This window comes from Gastrolobium bilobum, unplaced genomic scaffold (genome assembly GCF_033153095.1).
Source record: "Gastrolobium bilobum isolate Gb01-03AN ecotype WA unplaced genomic scaffold, APGP_CSIRO_Gbil_v1 utg1120, whole genome shotgun sequence".
NCBI lineage: Eukaryota > Viridiplantae > Streptophyta > Magnoliopsida > Fabales > Fabaceae > Gastrolobium > Gastrolobium bilobum.
In genome coordinates this window covers 55,357-69,116 of record NW_026895155.1, presented here as the reverse complement: position 1 = coordinate 69,116, position 13,760 = coordinate 55,357, and the positions used below count along the sequence as shown (strand labels likewise).

Here is a 13,760-nt window from a genome sequence, read left to right as displayed (position 1 = left end):
GAACCCAACGAAATACATGGTAAAAAAAAAAAATATAATAATTATGTAACTAACAATACTGAATGATCAGCCTAGAAGGAGTGGACTAGTGGCTTTTGTCATTTTTATTATTATTTCCTTACACCACCTAACATATACTTTATAACCAGAATCAATGTCCACGAAACCAAACTGTTGCGCTTTAAACTACGTTATGTTATTATCTTGATATTAAGCCCAATTTCAAATAGTTGATGGTTTTCCTTTATATCAGAATTCGAATTTTATTAGCAATAAATATTTTACTACTTTCTATAAAATATTAAATATATAATGATTTGATTCAAATATTATGGTTATAGTAAAAAGAGGAGATTAGCTGACTTGTGAGAGCTTGTTAATCTCGTTTTTTTATCATTTTGACTGTGAGAGTCTGATAATTTAAATCATTTAGTAATAATAAATGAACAGATAAAGAGGTTTTTTTTTTATGAATTTTGTATCGATTAAAAATAAAATAAATCAGTTTACTATTAATTAAAATGAGAATTTAGCTGAGTCGTGATGACTTGTTAACCCAAAATATTTTGCTTCGGGTCATTTTAGCTGTGACAGCTTGAAGACCCAAGCTTATTAAAAAATTTATATTAAGAGATAAATTTATTTATTTCTCATAATAAATGATTAGCTGAGTTGAGACAGCTTGTTAATCTTATAATCTCGGATTATTTCGGTTGCGACAACTTGATAATCCGAAACTCCTGAATGAATTATTTTCAAAAATTAAATTAACAAAAATATTCTTAGAACAACAAAGCTTTAAATTCTGCACTAGAAGATATGTCGGAGCAAGAGTTTTTTCCTCGTTAAAATAAAAGTTTAATAATTTTCTAATAATTATATTCTAATGGGTAAAGCAAATATTTTAAAAGCTATTAATAATTCGCAAATTAATTTAAGGTAACCGTTTTTAAACGGATGTGTCAGGGGTACAGTGGGATTAAGTTTCCACCCTTCCTTGCGCATAATTAGACTCCCGAACCTTTGATCTATAATTTTAAAGACCAGTTTGCAATAAAAGGTTTTCTAATTTTTCCAAAGTAAATAAAATTGGTGGCAACTCCATTGTTTTAATTTTTAAATTTCGGGTCGTTACATAGGCCAAGACTTTTATTTTTTTAAATATAGGTCAGGTCAGACTTGTAAGTTGAGACCTACACAGGCTAATAGTTCAGGTCATACCTAATATTTTTTACATAGGCCTAGCCTATTTAAGCCAAAGCCTAGCCTAACTCATCCCATTTACACCCCTAACCACAACATTCTTTACTTGTTGTTGTGGACATGATATAAAAACTCACATTGTAGAAGGCACAAGAAGAACTATAGTTAAGAGAAAAATTAAGGAAATATTCTTTAATTATATTAATCCTAGTACGATAGCTTTAGATCAGGAATTAGACCCTCAATATTCCTAAGAGCCCTAGAAATCTACTTATGTCCAGTAACTCATCTATAAATAAAGAGTTAAGTCAATCAGATACACACATGCCAAATCATCTCTCTTAGTTGTTATTGTACATACATCTCATGTCATGATTATGTAGTTATTATAATAGTAGACAATGATTCGTTGATCTTCAAGGCATCTCTCTCATATAAATTTACTTTAATATTTGTTAATATTATTGTTTTATTGGAAAATAAATAAAAATGAGAATTAAAGGTATGTAGTGAAAATAATACATGAGTTAAACTTAAAAGCATTAGGCACATTGACCAAAACAAGCTGAACTGAAAAAAGAAAAAGAAAAGAAAAAAACATTTGCATTCTGCGGCGTGTGAAAAGTTATCAGAAACGATGTTGGTAGCATCTGTTTTTATTATTTAAAAAAAAGTTAAATCAAACTATGCCACATAATGGAATCTGATATAATTTTTAAAATAAAAATAAAAATGAGAGGCGTCCCCCTTGATACTTTCTCAAGCGATTCATACGGTGCAATCAGTAATATTTGTACCATTCTTTTCCTATTCTCCTCTTTGTAAATATATTCCAATCCACTCCACTTGATGGTCCCGCATAAATTCAAGCGGGGCGAATTAAGTTATATAAATTTTTTAAATTATATCAATGATAATTTTTCAATAATAATTTTGACTAATAAAAATAATAATAAAGAGATAACACAAATAATTATCTGAAAAAAATATTAAGGGAAGAAAAAAAAAACCTATGATCCCAATCTAGATACCTCTATCCAATTGGAAGAGATATCCACTAAAGTGGGCCAAACCTAATTTAAAGTACAAGAATATAACTTATTCTACCTTAATACAAGAATTCACCCAAATCTATCTCTAGATTTACTCACCTCAATTTACCCTAATAAATTACAAGGTTATCCTGATTTCTAAGAAAATATTCCAATTTTTTTTTTTTAAATAGAATCAAAATTTTCAAATTGATTTTTCAAAAATTAACTTTCCAAAGTTAAATAAAATAGAATCAAATCTTTTAAAAAGGAATTTAATCTAAAATTAAATTTTTATTTTCAAACCAAATATCAAATCTTAAAATTCTATTTAGATTAAAAATTAAACTTTTCTATCTTCCTTAGTTTGCGAAACTTTAAGATAATATAACTCACGGCAGGACTCACCTCCTCCAACCATTACATGAAATCTAAAATTTTATCTTATAACTTCGATTTTCGTGATTTCATGATAATTTTGTTGCATTCACTTCTTCGTAATTCATCACAAATTAAATCCTAAAACAAATTTTCAAAAACTAAATAAATTATTGGAAAAAGTTCAAAAAAACCCTATAGTATTGCGTTGAATCACTTATACCTCTATGCTTTACTTTTAATAACTTAACTCCATGTGATTTTTTCAATCCACATTCCTCCTTAACATTGTTAGAAACTTAACTAAAATTATCTACTTTATCCTTCTTAGAAGAAGAAAGTAGAGTGACATAAAAAAATAAGACCAAATATTAAGAAAACTTAGAATGCTTAATAAAAGACTAAAAGAAAAAAAAAGTAGAAGAAAAAAAAATGTCAAATGTGTCTAAAAAAAAAGAAAATAGATTAAGAACAAAAAATAGAAAAAAATAAGACCAAATGTGTTAAAAATCATAATAGTAACAAAAGAAAAAAATTAAAAATATGAAATTGGTCTAAATGAAAAAATTATACTAATGACAAAAAAAATTAAGTGTAAAATAAAATAAAAAAGGAATATGTAGCCCCCCTTCTAGAACCGATTTGTTATTATTGCTTATAATATCAAGCGTAGTTACAATCAAGTAAATGAGTTAAAATTACATGTAAATTTTTTTCTTTTACTTCTTATTAAACATGAACTCTGTATTCAAAGAATTCAAATACAATAATTTAATTAACCATAGTTATCTGTATCTTACGATACACAATACGATTCATAAGCCTAACGAAACATATCGTGGGGTTTATCAGAAACCTATTTGTATGGAACGATATGATACATGTATCATAAAATACAAAAATTAAATCAAAACTTATAATTTGTAATATAAAAAAGATATAAAGATTTGATTTGTAATTTAAATTAAAAAAATAAAAGGACCCTTTTTGAAAGAGGATGATGTATTAGTTATGTAATTGATAGATGCTGATAGTGATAGTAGTGATAATATTAGTCTTAATGATTGATGAGTAGAAGAATAACTAGTTTGCATTTTAATTACTTATGTATTTTGCTTATTGGATCTTTTTTGAAATTTGAATTTATACGATATTAATTATATTATATTTTTGTATTTTACGATTCACGATACACGTTACAAAGAACGGCCAAATGATACATGATACGTCTTGCGATTCAACAACCTTCATTGTAATTTATACAATGTGTGAAACATCATAAATTAACTTAATATCATCCACCATGTAGCCCCTATAAGCTAATATGGTGCATGCATGCATAACAACGTAAAAATTTGGCAGAATAACGACTTAAAAAATTCAGAATGATTTTCTTGTAGGTGTCAACGTCTATATATAGACACCTAAAGGACATGATGAATCATCATCGGCGAACCGCCGGGACTAACGACTATGAACTGATATGACCGGTGATCGGTTCAGTCTGAACGCACCATTTCGGTTCAAAACTGAAAACGAAAAGAAAGAATCTGTTCGGTTCAAAATAGGCGGGAAGCAATAGATAAGATAGAGGTATTTTGGACAAAAAATTATTTAATAAAAATTATTTAATTTTTCTAGTACACACGTAAGTGCCACTGAGTCGGATGGTAGCAGCGCTGAGTGCACGTGTGGGTGACAAAGGCCCACCTGCACGTGTGGCTGACCAAGGCTTTGTTTGGGAGTTGGTTTTAGGAGGGGAAGGAAAGAAAATGGAGAGTTTTAGTAAGCCCTTCCCATGCCTGTGAGTTAAAAAATGAGGGGAAGAAATTGGAAATTTTTAGTAGACCTTCATTCTTCTTAAAATTAAAGTTCCCCCAATTTGGGGAGTTTGAGGGGGAACATATTAAAAATTACTTATCTATCCTTTACATTAAAAATGTGAAAACGACATAAATGTGAATCATTTTTAAATGTTATATTATTAGAAAAGTCTCAGATATCGACAAAATTTATCAATGAAAAATATTTCGTCAAAAATAGTGATTAAATTTTTGATGAAAATCATATACGTCAAAAAATTTGCGTCAAAACTAAAGATGATATTAGAAACGGAAACAGATTTTGCCATAAACACTGACATAAATATTTTACGAAAAAAAATTAAGTAAAAATTATTGATAGAATCTAAATTCCGTCGAAAGTTTTTACGAAAATATTTCCGTCCAAAATTTTGACGTAAAATAATTACGTTAAAATTTTTTACGGAATATTTTTCCATTAAAACTTTCCTCAAAAATTTTCGACAAAAAATATTTCTATCACAATTTGTTACTAAAAACATTTCTGTAAAAAATTTTGACGAAATTTTTTTTTTGTCAAAATTATTTACAGAATCTAAATTTCATCAAAACACTTCCTTCAAAATATTTTACAAAAAAATATATTCATCGAAATTTACATCGAAAAATATTTTCATTGAAATTTTTTGAAAAAAAAAATGTCATCAAAATTCTGTACAGAATTCAAATTACGTAGAAAATTTTCGACTGAAACATTTTCGTTAAATATTTTGACAAAAATTTTTTTTTTTCAAAATTTTTAACGAAACACATTTGCCTCAAAAATTTGCAATGAAAAATATTTCCATTAAAATTTTCAACGGAACACAGTTCTGTCGAAAATATTTTCGAAAACTTTTTGACGAAAAATATTCCGATAAAAAATTTTAACGGAAAAAATATTTTGTCAAAATTCTTTACAGAATCTAAATTTCATCCAAAGTTTCGAATGAAACATTTGCTTCAAAATTTTTGACAAAAAAATTTCTGTCAAAATTTTCGTCAGAATACATTTCCATCGAAATTTTGAACGGAAAATCTTCCGTCAAATTTTTTGACGGAATTCTTTTTTCATTTAAAACATTTGATGGAGGAAATCATTTTCGTCAAAACTTTTGACGGAAACTAAATTTCGTCGAAAATTTATTTGCGTAAAAATTTTCATCTGAGAAAAAAATTCTATCACTTTTAGAGGAAAATTTTTTCGACGAAAAAATAATTTTGCGACAAAATTTTCATCATTTACAATGTAGAAACTTCATCGAAAATATGATCTTTTTTGGTATTGTGAAAAATACAAAAATAATTTTTTAGAAATTTTCAATTTAATTTAATTTGTAAAATGTAATAATTATATTAATTTTTAAAAAATGGGTAAAATAGTAATGAAATCTCATTAATTTTCATTTTTTCTCCCTTAGCATTTTTTTAACTCCCAAACAAGAAAAAAGAATATCCTTCAATTTCCTTTCCTCCCTTAGATCCCCTTTCATCCTTTCCTTTCCAAACTTTCAAACAAAACCCACAAGACAAACTAAGAGATGACGTGGTGACTTATAAACCTTTCCACCTCTCTTTACTTATCCAATGTGAGACTTGTTACCAGAATACTTTCGTATTCTCCTTTCCTCTTTTGGGAAAATGTAGGTGGATATTGAAAAATACCACGTTTGGTTCAGGTTTTTTCAAGAAATACCAGGCAAATAGGATAGATGGGAAAATAACTTTTGTGTTGATTTTTAGATGAAATTCACTGTTACAGAATACCACTTGAGATGTGGTATTTTGAGATAACTGGGGAAGTGAAAAAACAGGTGCAAAGTTTCTCCCGAACATAGATTTTGCATATTTAAATAAATTTTCCCGGTAATATTTGGGTCAACCAAACAACTTTTTTACATTTTCCTATCAAACTCACTTTCCAACCATTTTCCTATCAATTACATTTCCCTAGTAAAAAAATATTTCTCCCAAACCAAACACTACCTAATTGATAACCCACGGAATTTTATACACAAATTCTAACAATTATTCACCTAATAAACAATTAGAGTAGGTGAGATAAAGACTTTTTTTTATCCTATTCAACACCTTTTTTTATTAAAAAAAAAACCCGTGTTTTGTTTTTTTCCTTTTATTTACATTTTACTTTAAACTCCTAATTTATTATTAGTTTCTATATTTTTAATCCTTATAAGTTATAAATAAAATATGCTTCCGCAGTTCTTCAATTTACTTAATTTTTTTAAAATAAAATTTAAACTTATTTCACCATGAATGCCTATAATATACCATTCAATTATTATGTAACAAATATATATATAGGCAAAATGATTTGTAATGCAATTACGTATAAACATTAGTGCAGTCACTTAAAAATTACGTCGTTGAAATAACAAAATTCTTATAATTGCTATAAAAATAACAAATCTTACGCTAAATATTGATCATTGATTTCTTTGTATTTAACGTCTCAAATATCTAATAAATAATAACATTTAGATGTAAAATAGGATAACTCACACTGGTATATATAATTGCAACCAATTAGCCTAATGCCTAGTGTTAAAAAACTTGAACCCATCGTTGACCCGGTTAGGGTACTTGATTAATAAGTCACCATGGGTCATTGATCCACCACATAAACTAAATATATATAATAAAATACAATAAATATAAAATTAGAAGATTTTAACTATTAATTAGAGTTGAATTAGTACTAAGTGTTATAAGTTATAATCTATATTTTTTAGATTCGAATATCGTTAGTGATATTTTTCAAATATTTTGTCAAAAATTTCAAAAAATCAATTTCAAAAAAAAAATCAGTGTCAGTTTAATGGTGATTAAACCCGGTTCAGGACCACTTCACCGATTTCATACCAGATTAAATAGATAATCTGGCCGATTCTTAAACTGAATCGGTTGGGGATCTGGTTTACGGATCAACGGTCGAACCCACCGGTCAGGTCGCTTTTTATAACATTATTAATGCCTTCAACGAGTAAAGAAAGCGCAACACAGAAAGCTCATAAATGGAGAAGGAAAGGAAAAGCCATGTAGCACACTGTTTGGTCCTACCTTATCCTCTGCAAGGCCACATCAATCCTATGCTTCAATTCTCCAAGCGTTTGGTACAGAGAGGAGTAAAGGTCACACTGGCAAATACTGTTTCCATTTGGAACACTATTAGCAACATAAATCTCACTTCCATTGAAATTGAGAGCATCTCAGATGGGTATGATGAGGGAGGACTTGCAGCAGCAGGAAGCATAGATGTTTATAAAGAAACCTTTTGGAGAATTGGACCACAAACCTTAGATCAGCTTCTTCAGAAGCTTGCGAACTCAAACAACCCTGTAGATTGTGTTATCCATGATGCTTTCTTGCCTTGGGCCCTTGATGTTGCCAAGAGTTTTGGGATCCAGGTTGCTGTGTTTTTAACTCAAGCTTGTTCTGTTAACAATATAAACTTCCATGCTTTTAAGAAATTTCTTGAGTTACCTCTGTCACAGACAGAGATCTTGCTACCAGGGTTACCAAAACTTGCACCTAAAGATTTGCCATCTTTCTTGTATAAATATGGATCCACACCAGGCTACTTTGATATACTTTTGAATCAATTTTCCAGGATTGATAAAGCAGATTGGGTTCTTGTCAACACTTTTTATGAACTGGAACCAGAGGTAAGTGACTTGTATAGTTGAAAATTCCATTGATTAATTTGGTTTGGTTTGGTTTTATTCATTGGAATGTACTGATACTGTTGGAAAATGAGATTGACTCACGATTAATTAGTTCTGACATTGGTCATGAATGAATTAAGTAAGATTACACGAGTGAAATGACCCAACACGATTTTTTTAAGGTATTGAATTAAGATGTAACGTCGTGTCAGCTATTAGTTGTATAAGGCTATACAAGCAAACTGACCCAAATTCAACGCTGGGTTAAGATGCAGTGTCGAGTCTACTTATTGTTATTGTTAAAGATTTTAGATTAAGAAGTGGTTTTAGAGTTCACTTATCTAGTTTGTGTTTTCTACTTGCCCCACCATTGGTGGCCTCCCCTATTTGAGCTCCCAGTGTCTTTCATAGCAGCTAGTTATTTATTTTTTGTTTTGGATATTGATGATTGAAATCTGAAATGAAATTCCATTTAGGTTGTGGATTGGTTGGGTAAGCTTTGGCCGTTGAAGACAATAGGACCATCCTTGCCATCTATGTTCTTGGACAAAAGACTCAAAGATGACAAAGACTACGATATTAGCATCTTTAGTCCAAACATAGAAGATTGGATCAAATGGCTCGATGATAAACCCAAAGACTCAGTTGTGTATGTCTCTTTTGGGAGCCTTGCAGGTCTGAGTGTGGAGCAAACAGAGGAACTAGCTTGGGGTTTGAAAGATTGTGGGAGTTATTTCATATGGGTGGTTAGAGATTCTGAAAAGGATAAGCTTCCAAAGGAATTTTTGGACACATCAGAGAAGGGTTTAATAGTTACGTGGTGTCACCAATTACAAGTCTTAACGCATGAGGCTGTGGGGTGTTTTGTCACACATTGTGGTTGGAACTCCACATTGGAAGCTTTGTGTGTAGGAGTTCCAGTGATTGCAATGCCAGTGTGGACAGATCAAATTACTAATGCAAAGCTTATTATAGATGTATGGAAAATGGGACTCAAAGCTGTTGTTGATGAGAAAGAGATAGTTAGAAGAGAAACAATTAAAGATTGCATAAAGGAAATAATGGAGAATGAAAAAGGAAATGAGATAAAGAACAATGCCATCAAATGGAAGAAACTGGCCAAGAATGCTATTGATGAGGGAGGAAGTTCTGATAAAAATATTGCAGAATTTGTGGCTAAATTGGCACACTGCTGAGCTACATTATTTTGATGAGGGAGGAAGTTCTAGTAAAAGTTGTGTGTCACTACCAAATTATGAATAAATGTGGTGTGTCACTCTGAGCTTCCAAATTATGATATGCTAAACTTGCTCAGAATTGTAGCTGTTGGCTTCTGAAAAGGTAACAAGAAAACAAGGTTGTCAATAAATTATGGTGAGAATGTGTTGGTGTGAAAAACATGTACAAGAGTTGGCATCTGATTTTGCATGTCATCTCCTAAATCGTTTATTTTCTCTTATTTCTCACTGAGTTTTGCAAGTTGAGTTTGCTGCATCATACAAAGAACTGTAGCATAAACAACAACCACATGTCTAATCACATATAGTGTATTAGACCCAATAAAATGGGCCTTTTGACTATAATGATATAAAAAGAGAAATTTTCACTTGATTGATTCAAAATCTAAATATTTTATCAAAATTATACATAAGATGTGTATGGGGTGTCGTGTCTGCTTTCAAATTGCATATGAGGAGTTGTGTGACTTGCACCTATGTGTGACTTGCAGTTCCCATCACGTAACAAGCACACCTTCACCCATGCGCACAAGTTGTACATCTTTCTCATGCGTGACTTTAACTTGCTATCCCATATACATATCACAACATTATTTTGGATTTTTTGACCATTCAGGCACTTTTTTTATAATATGGACTGGATTAATCCGCCTGTGAGAAATATTACCACATTAATACAGTTAATGGCGTATGTTGATTATACGGAACCAGTGTCGCATGTCCCTTTTTTTTATAATATACACTGGATTAATCTGCCATTCAGAAATATTACCACATTAATACAGTTGATGGCGGATGTTGACTATGCGGAACCAACGCGACAACACTGAGTGAGGAAAAAAGAATCATGAATCAACCTTACAAAATACTCAAATTCTGTTGCTAAACCAAAAATCATAATTTCAACGTCAAAACAGAATCATGAATCACAACAAAACTCATACAATCTGCATTTAAGTTACTTTCAAAAGAAAAATTCTCAAACTAAATAACATATATTTTATCAGATCCAACAAACAAATCCATACTATGTAAATTAAAATAACTACATGAGTCCAACAAACATATCATGATGCTTGTAGTAAGTATAACCTCTCTCAAAAATCTTTTAATATATTCATATACACAATCTAACATGTTGAGATGTTGGTTTCTCCTACATAAGAAATAGAGTTATATTCTATTAAAATATAATCGAATATAATTAAGTTATAAATAACTGCAATTGATTAAATTTATATATTTTATTTTTTCTTCAAAGGATACTTATTCTATTTTATTTTATTTAAAATAAATAGTACCATATAGGCCGGCCTGTAGGCTTATAGGCCAGGCCTTGAGAAAGTGGGCCTACAGACTTTTTATTAAACAAGCTTTTTCAAGGCTCAAGCCCGGCCTATTTTACGAAATATACTAGATCAGGTCTGACTTGACGTTGATCGAGCCGTAGACCTCTCTGTAGGCCGGGCCGGCCCAGTTTCACAACTATTCGCTAGTGCAGATTTTTTTTTGGGATATTACAGGAAGACTAAAAATAGAAAACGAGAAAAGGACTATAGCAATATAATACCAGCCAAAAAGATGTTGCTATTAAGGGGGTGTTTGGTAGAGGAAAAAAAATTTTTATCCGAAAATTTCGATTTTCAGAAATATGATGAAAACATTCAGTTTACGATAATATCCAAAAATTAAAAATTTAAAAAAATTCAATTTTTTAAAAATTCTGAAAAATATCTTGTACCAAACGCCCCTAAGACATCCTGCCTCAAATGCGTAGGTTGGGCTAAGATATAAGCTGGACCTTATATATTAAATTGCATTAGTCTTAAAAACATAAATATTCTATTTATTTTGTTTAATTTACTTGTGTTATCCTTTTAGTTTTAAACAGGCCTTCACTAGGCACACAGGTTTTGGATCTCATATAAAGGCAATTTTATTATTAAACTACTTTACTAATTATGCATAGGAAGCCACGTACCCCCGCATACACAGAAATATATATGGGGCTGTGCCTCTCTTAGGCACCAATATAATTCGCCATTGTACATAGTTTGTTACAATAATGAGCTCACGAGCCTTTGTGGAATACCATAATAATAACATGTTCTTGTTGGGTTTAGTATGCTCTTTTTATTTAAGTCCAATAGTTTTAGTGAGAGTGAGCCTAAAGTCTAATTTTAACCTATGAAGCTTAGAATTAGTTTTGGATTGGGCAGAGTATAAACTCTCTTTTCTCTCTAGTGCCTCCAAGGGTTACAGACATCAGAAACACACCAAAGAGGCAGATGTTCATCATCTGAACGGTTGCCCACACGACCCCCTGATCCCCTTGAGTCATAGCCTGGAAGATCAACCATAGAGCGAAATTGCAACCGTTCATGGTGCGTTAATGCAAATCGCAAGGCTTGAGGAGGAGAACTAAACGTGAGAAATTGTCATGCTCGCTGCTTCATCCCAGGTAATCAAAGCGGTGTCTTTATTCTTCATCACATCGGTACGATGCGCTTCAGCGTTTTTGCTGATATACCTTCATATGGTATCACAGCCTGGTTGTGATGGGGATTTAGATTAGCTTTGATTTATTTATTTATTTTTGTGATTTTGAAAATATGGCACCTTTGTTTTGTATCTGTTATCTATATTCATATTGATTTATTATAGTTCTTTTTCATAAAAGTTTAAATTTTAATTGGTAAAAATACTTTAACCCATGGTTAGGGTCTCTCGTGTATTTTTCGAATTGTAACAAGGAGGCTAATCCCATATGATTAGGTTTCCTCCTTGCTGTTTTTTTTATTTTTTGAAATTTCTGTGTATTTTTCCAATATTTTGCAAAAGTTCAAGATCGAGAAACCGCGAGGAAGATGCGCAGTCAGCACTATCAGAGACTTTTCGAGGACTTCCCGATCTAAGAATGAGGCGATCCATATATGGTTGGAAAGAGGACGGAAAGACGAACACAAGCGGCTGCGAGTGGCCAACACTCTCCGGCAAAGAATGAGAGCGTGAGCGAGCGTCCGGCCACCTTTTTGGGTGGTTTCGGCGGCGGTGCACTCGTTTCTATATGGCGATCCTTCCCCTTGAGTTTCGGCCTGAGTTGAGTTCGGGTGACGGCGCGGCAGACCTGACGGCTAGGGTTCTTATTTCGCGTCCTTGGGTTTCTCGCCAAAGGATTGGGTCTTTGGCCTTTTGGGCCCATGGAAACCCTAAAGGGGCTTGAGACAGATACTATGGGCTAGGCGAAAGTGGAATTCCAAAGTTGTAATATTTTTTTTTATTTTCTTTAAAATAGGAAGGCCATGGATTAAAGTAATTAGAATTTATTATTTAATACTTTTATTGATTGGTCTGAAATATATGTGCGATTAACATGATATTTGCGATAACATGTTATATAGGATAGGAAGGTGCCATATTGTTGCATGATCACATGTCATACATGCATATTTACTATTATGTCATTACCGACTAGTATGATAGTTTATGCGCGTAGTTTTTTGATTTTAAATATTTCGGTAAAATAAAATTATGATTATTATGATTTTAGAAACAAAATCTAGATCAATGGTTATATTAATTTCAAAAATTAATTAATTATTATGATTTTGATAAAATCTAGAATAATCAAATTGATAATTTTTGGAGTATAAAATCAAGACAAATTAGTAAGAAAATTTTCTACGAGAATTCTTTTATTCTGCGAGTAATTTGTGGGTCTACTAAAATGGTCATGTGTTAAACACACGCTGCATACCACAATCATGTATCATGATTGTGTGAAGCACACGCTGCCTATCATGACCGAATTTTAGGACCTTAATGATTTCAAAATTCAGATAAGCTAAGTGATGCACGTTCATCGACGCTCTTGCTTACATAGTTTTTGAAATCAAACAAAGGATACTCTCAATTAAATAATTCTTGGAAATTGGAAAATATTGCTTATGTTGAATAGAAGAAGATTTAAATTAAGAAATTAATTTAACCTTCAAGCGCATTATAGGACCATTAATAAAATAATCATGTGAAGTCCCATCAAATAAGCACGATTGGATTTTATTAGATTAGACCTAAATAATTATGGGAGGAGATTTAAATTAAGAAATTAATTTAACCTCCAGGCGCATTGTGGGCCTATCAATATAATAATCATGTGAGGCCCCAACAGATAAGCATGATTGGATTTTATTGGGCCTTAATAATGTCAAAATTTTAATAAAGTATTGTACGACCATCGTCGATAATACTAAGTTATTAAAGATAATTTTGAAATTAAACAATGAATTCGACAGGACTTATGAAAATTGAATGGGTGAAGGTTTTAAAAATTAAATAATTAATTTTTAAATCTGCGAGCTCCATTTGTGGGTTTATTAGTGA

The 13,760-nt window shown here is 31.1% G+C and overlaps 1 protein-coding gene across 1 annotated transcript; it reads left to right on the top strand.

The window, feature by feature from the left end:
- Window positions 1-7,472: 7,472 nt before the first annotated feature.
- Window positions 7,473-9,704, top strand: LOC133296241 (mogroside IE synthase-like). The gene is made up of 2 exons (XM_061495190.1): window positions 7,473-8,139; window positions 8,616-9,704. The coding sequence occupies exons 1-2, from the start codon at window positions 7,489-7,491 to the stop codon at window positions 9,333-9,335; spliced, it is 1,371 nt and encodes a 456-aa protein (XP_061351174.1). The 5' UTR covers window positions 7,473-7,488; the 3' UTR covers window positions 9,336-9,704.
- The last annotated feature ends 4,056 nt before the right edge of the window (window positions 9,705-13,760 follow it).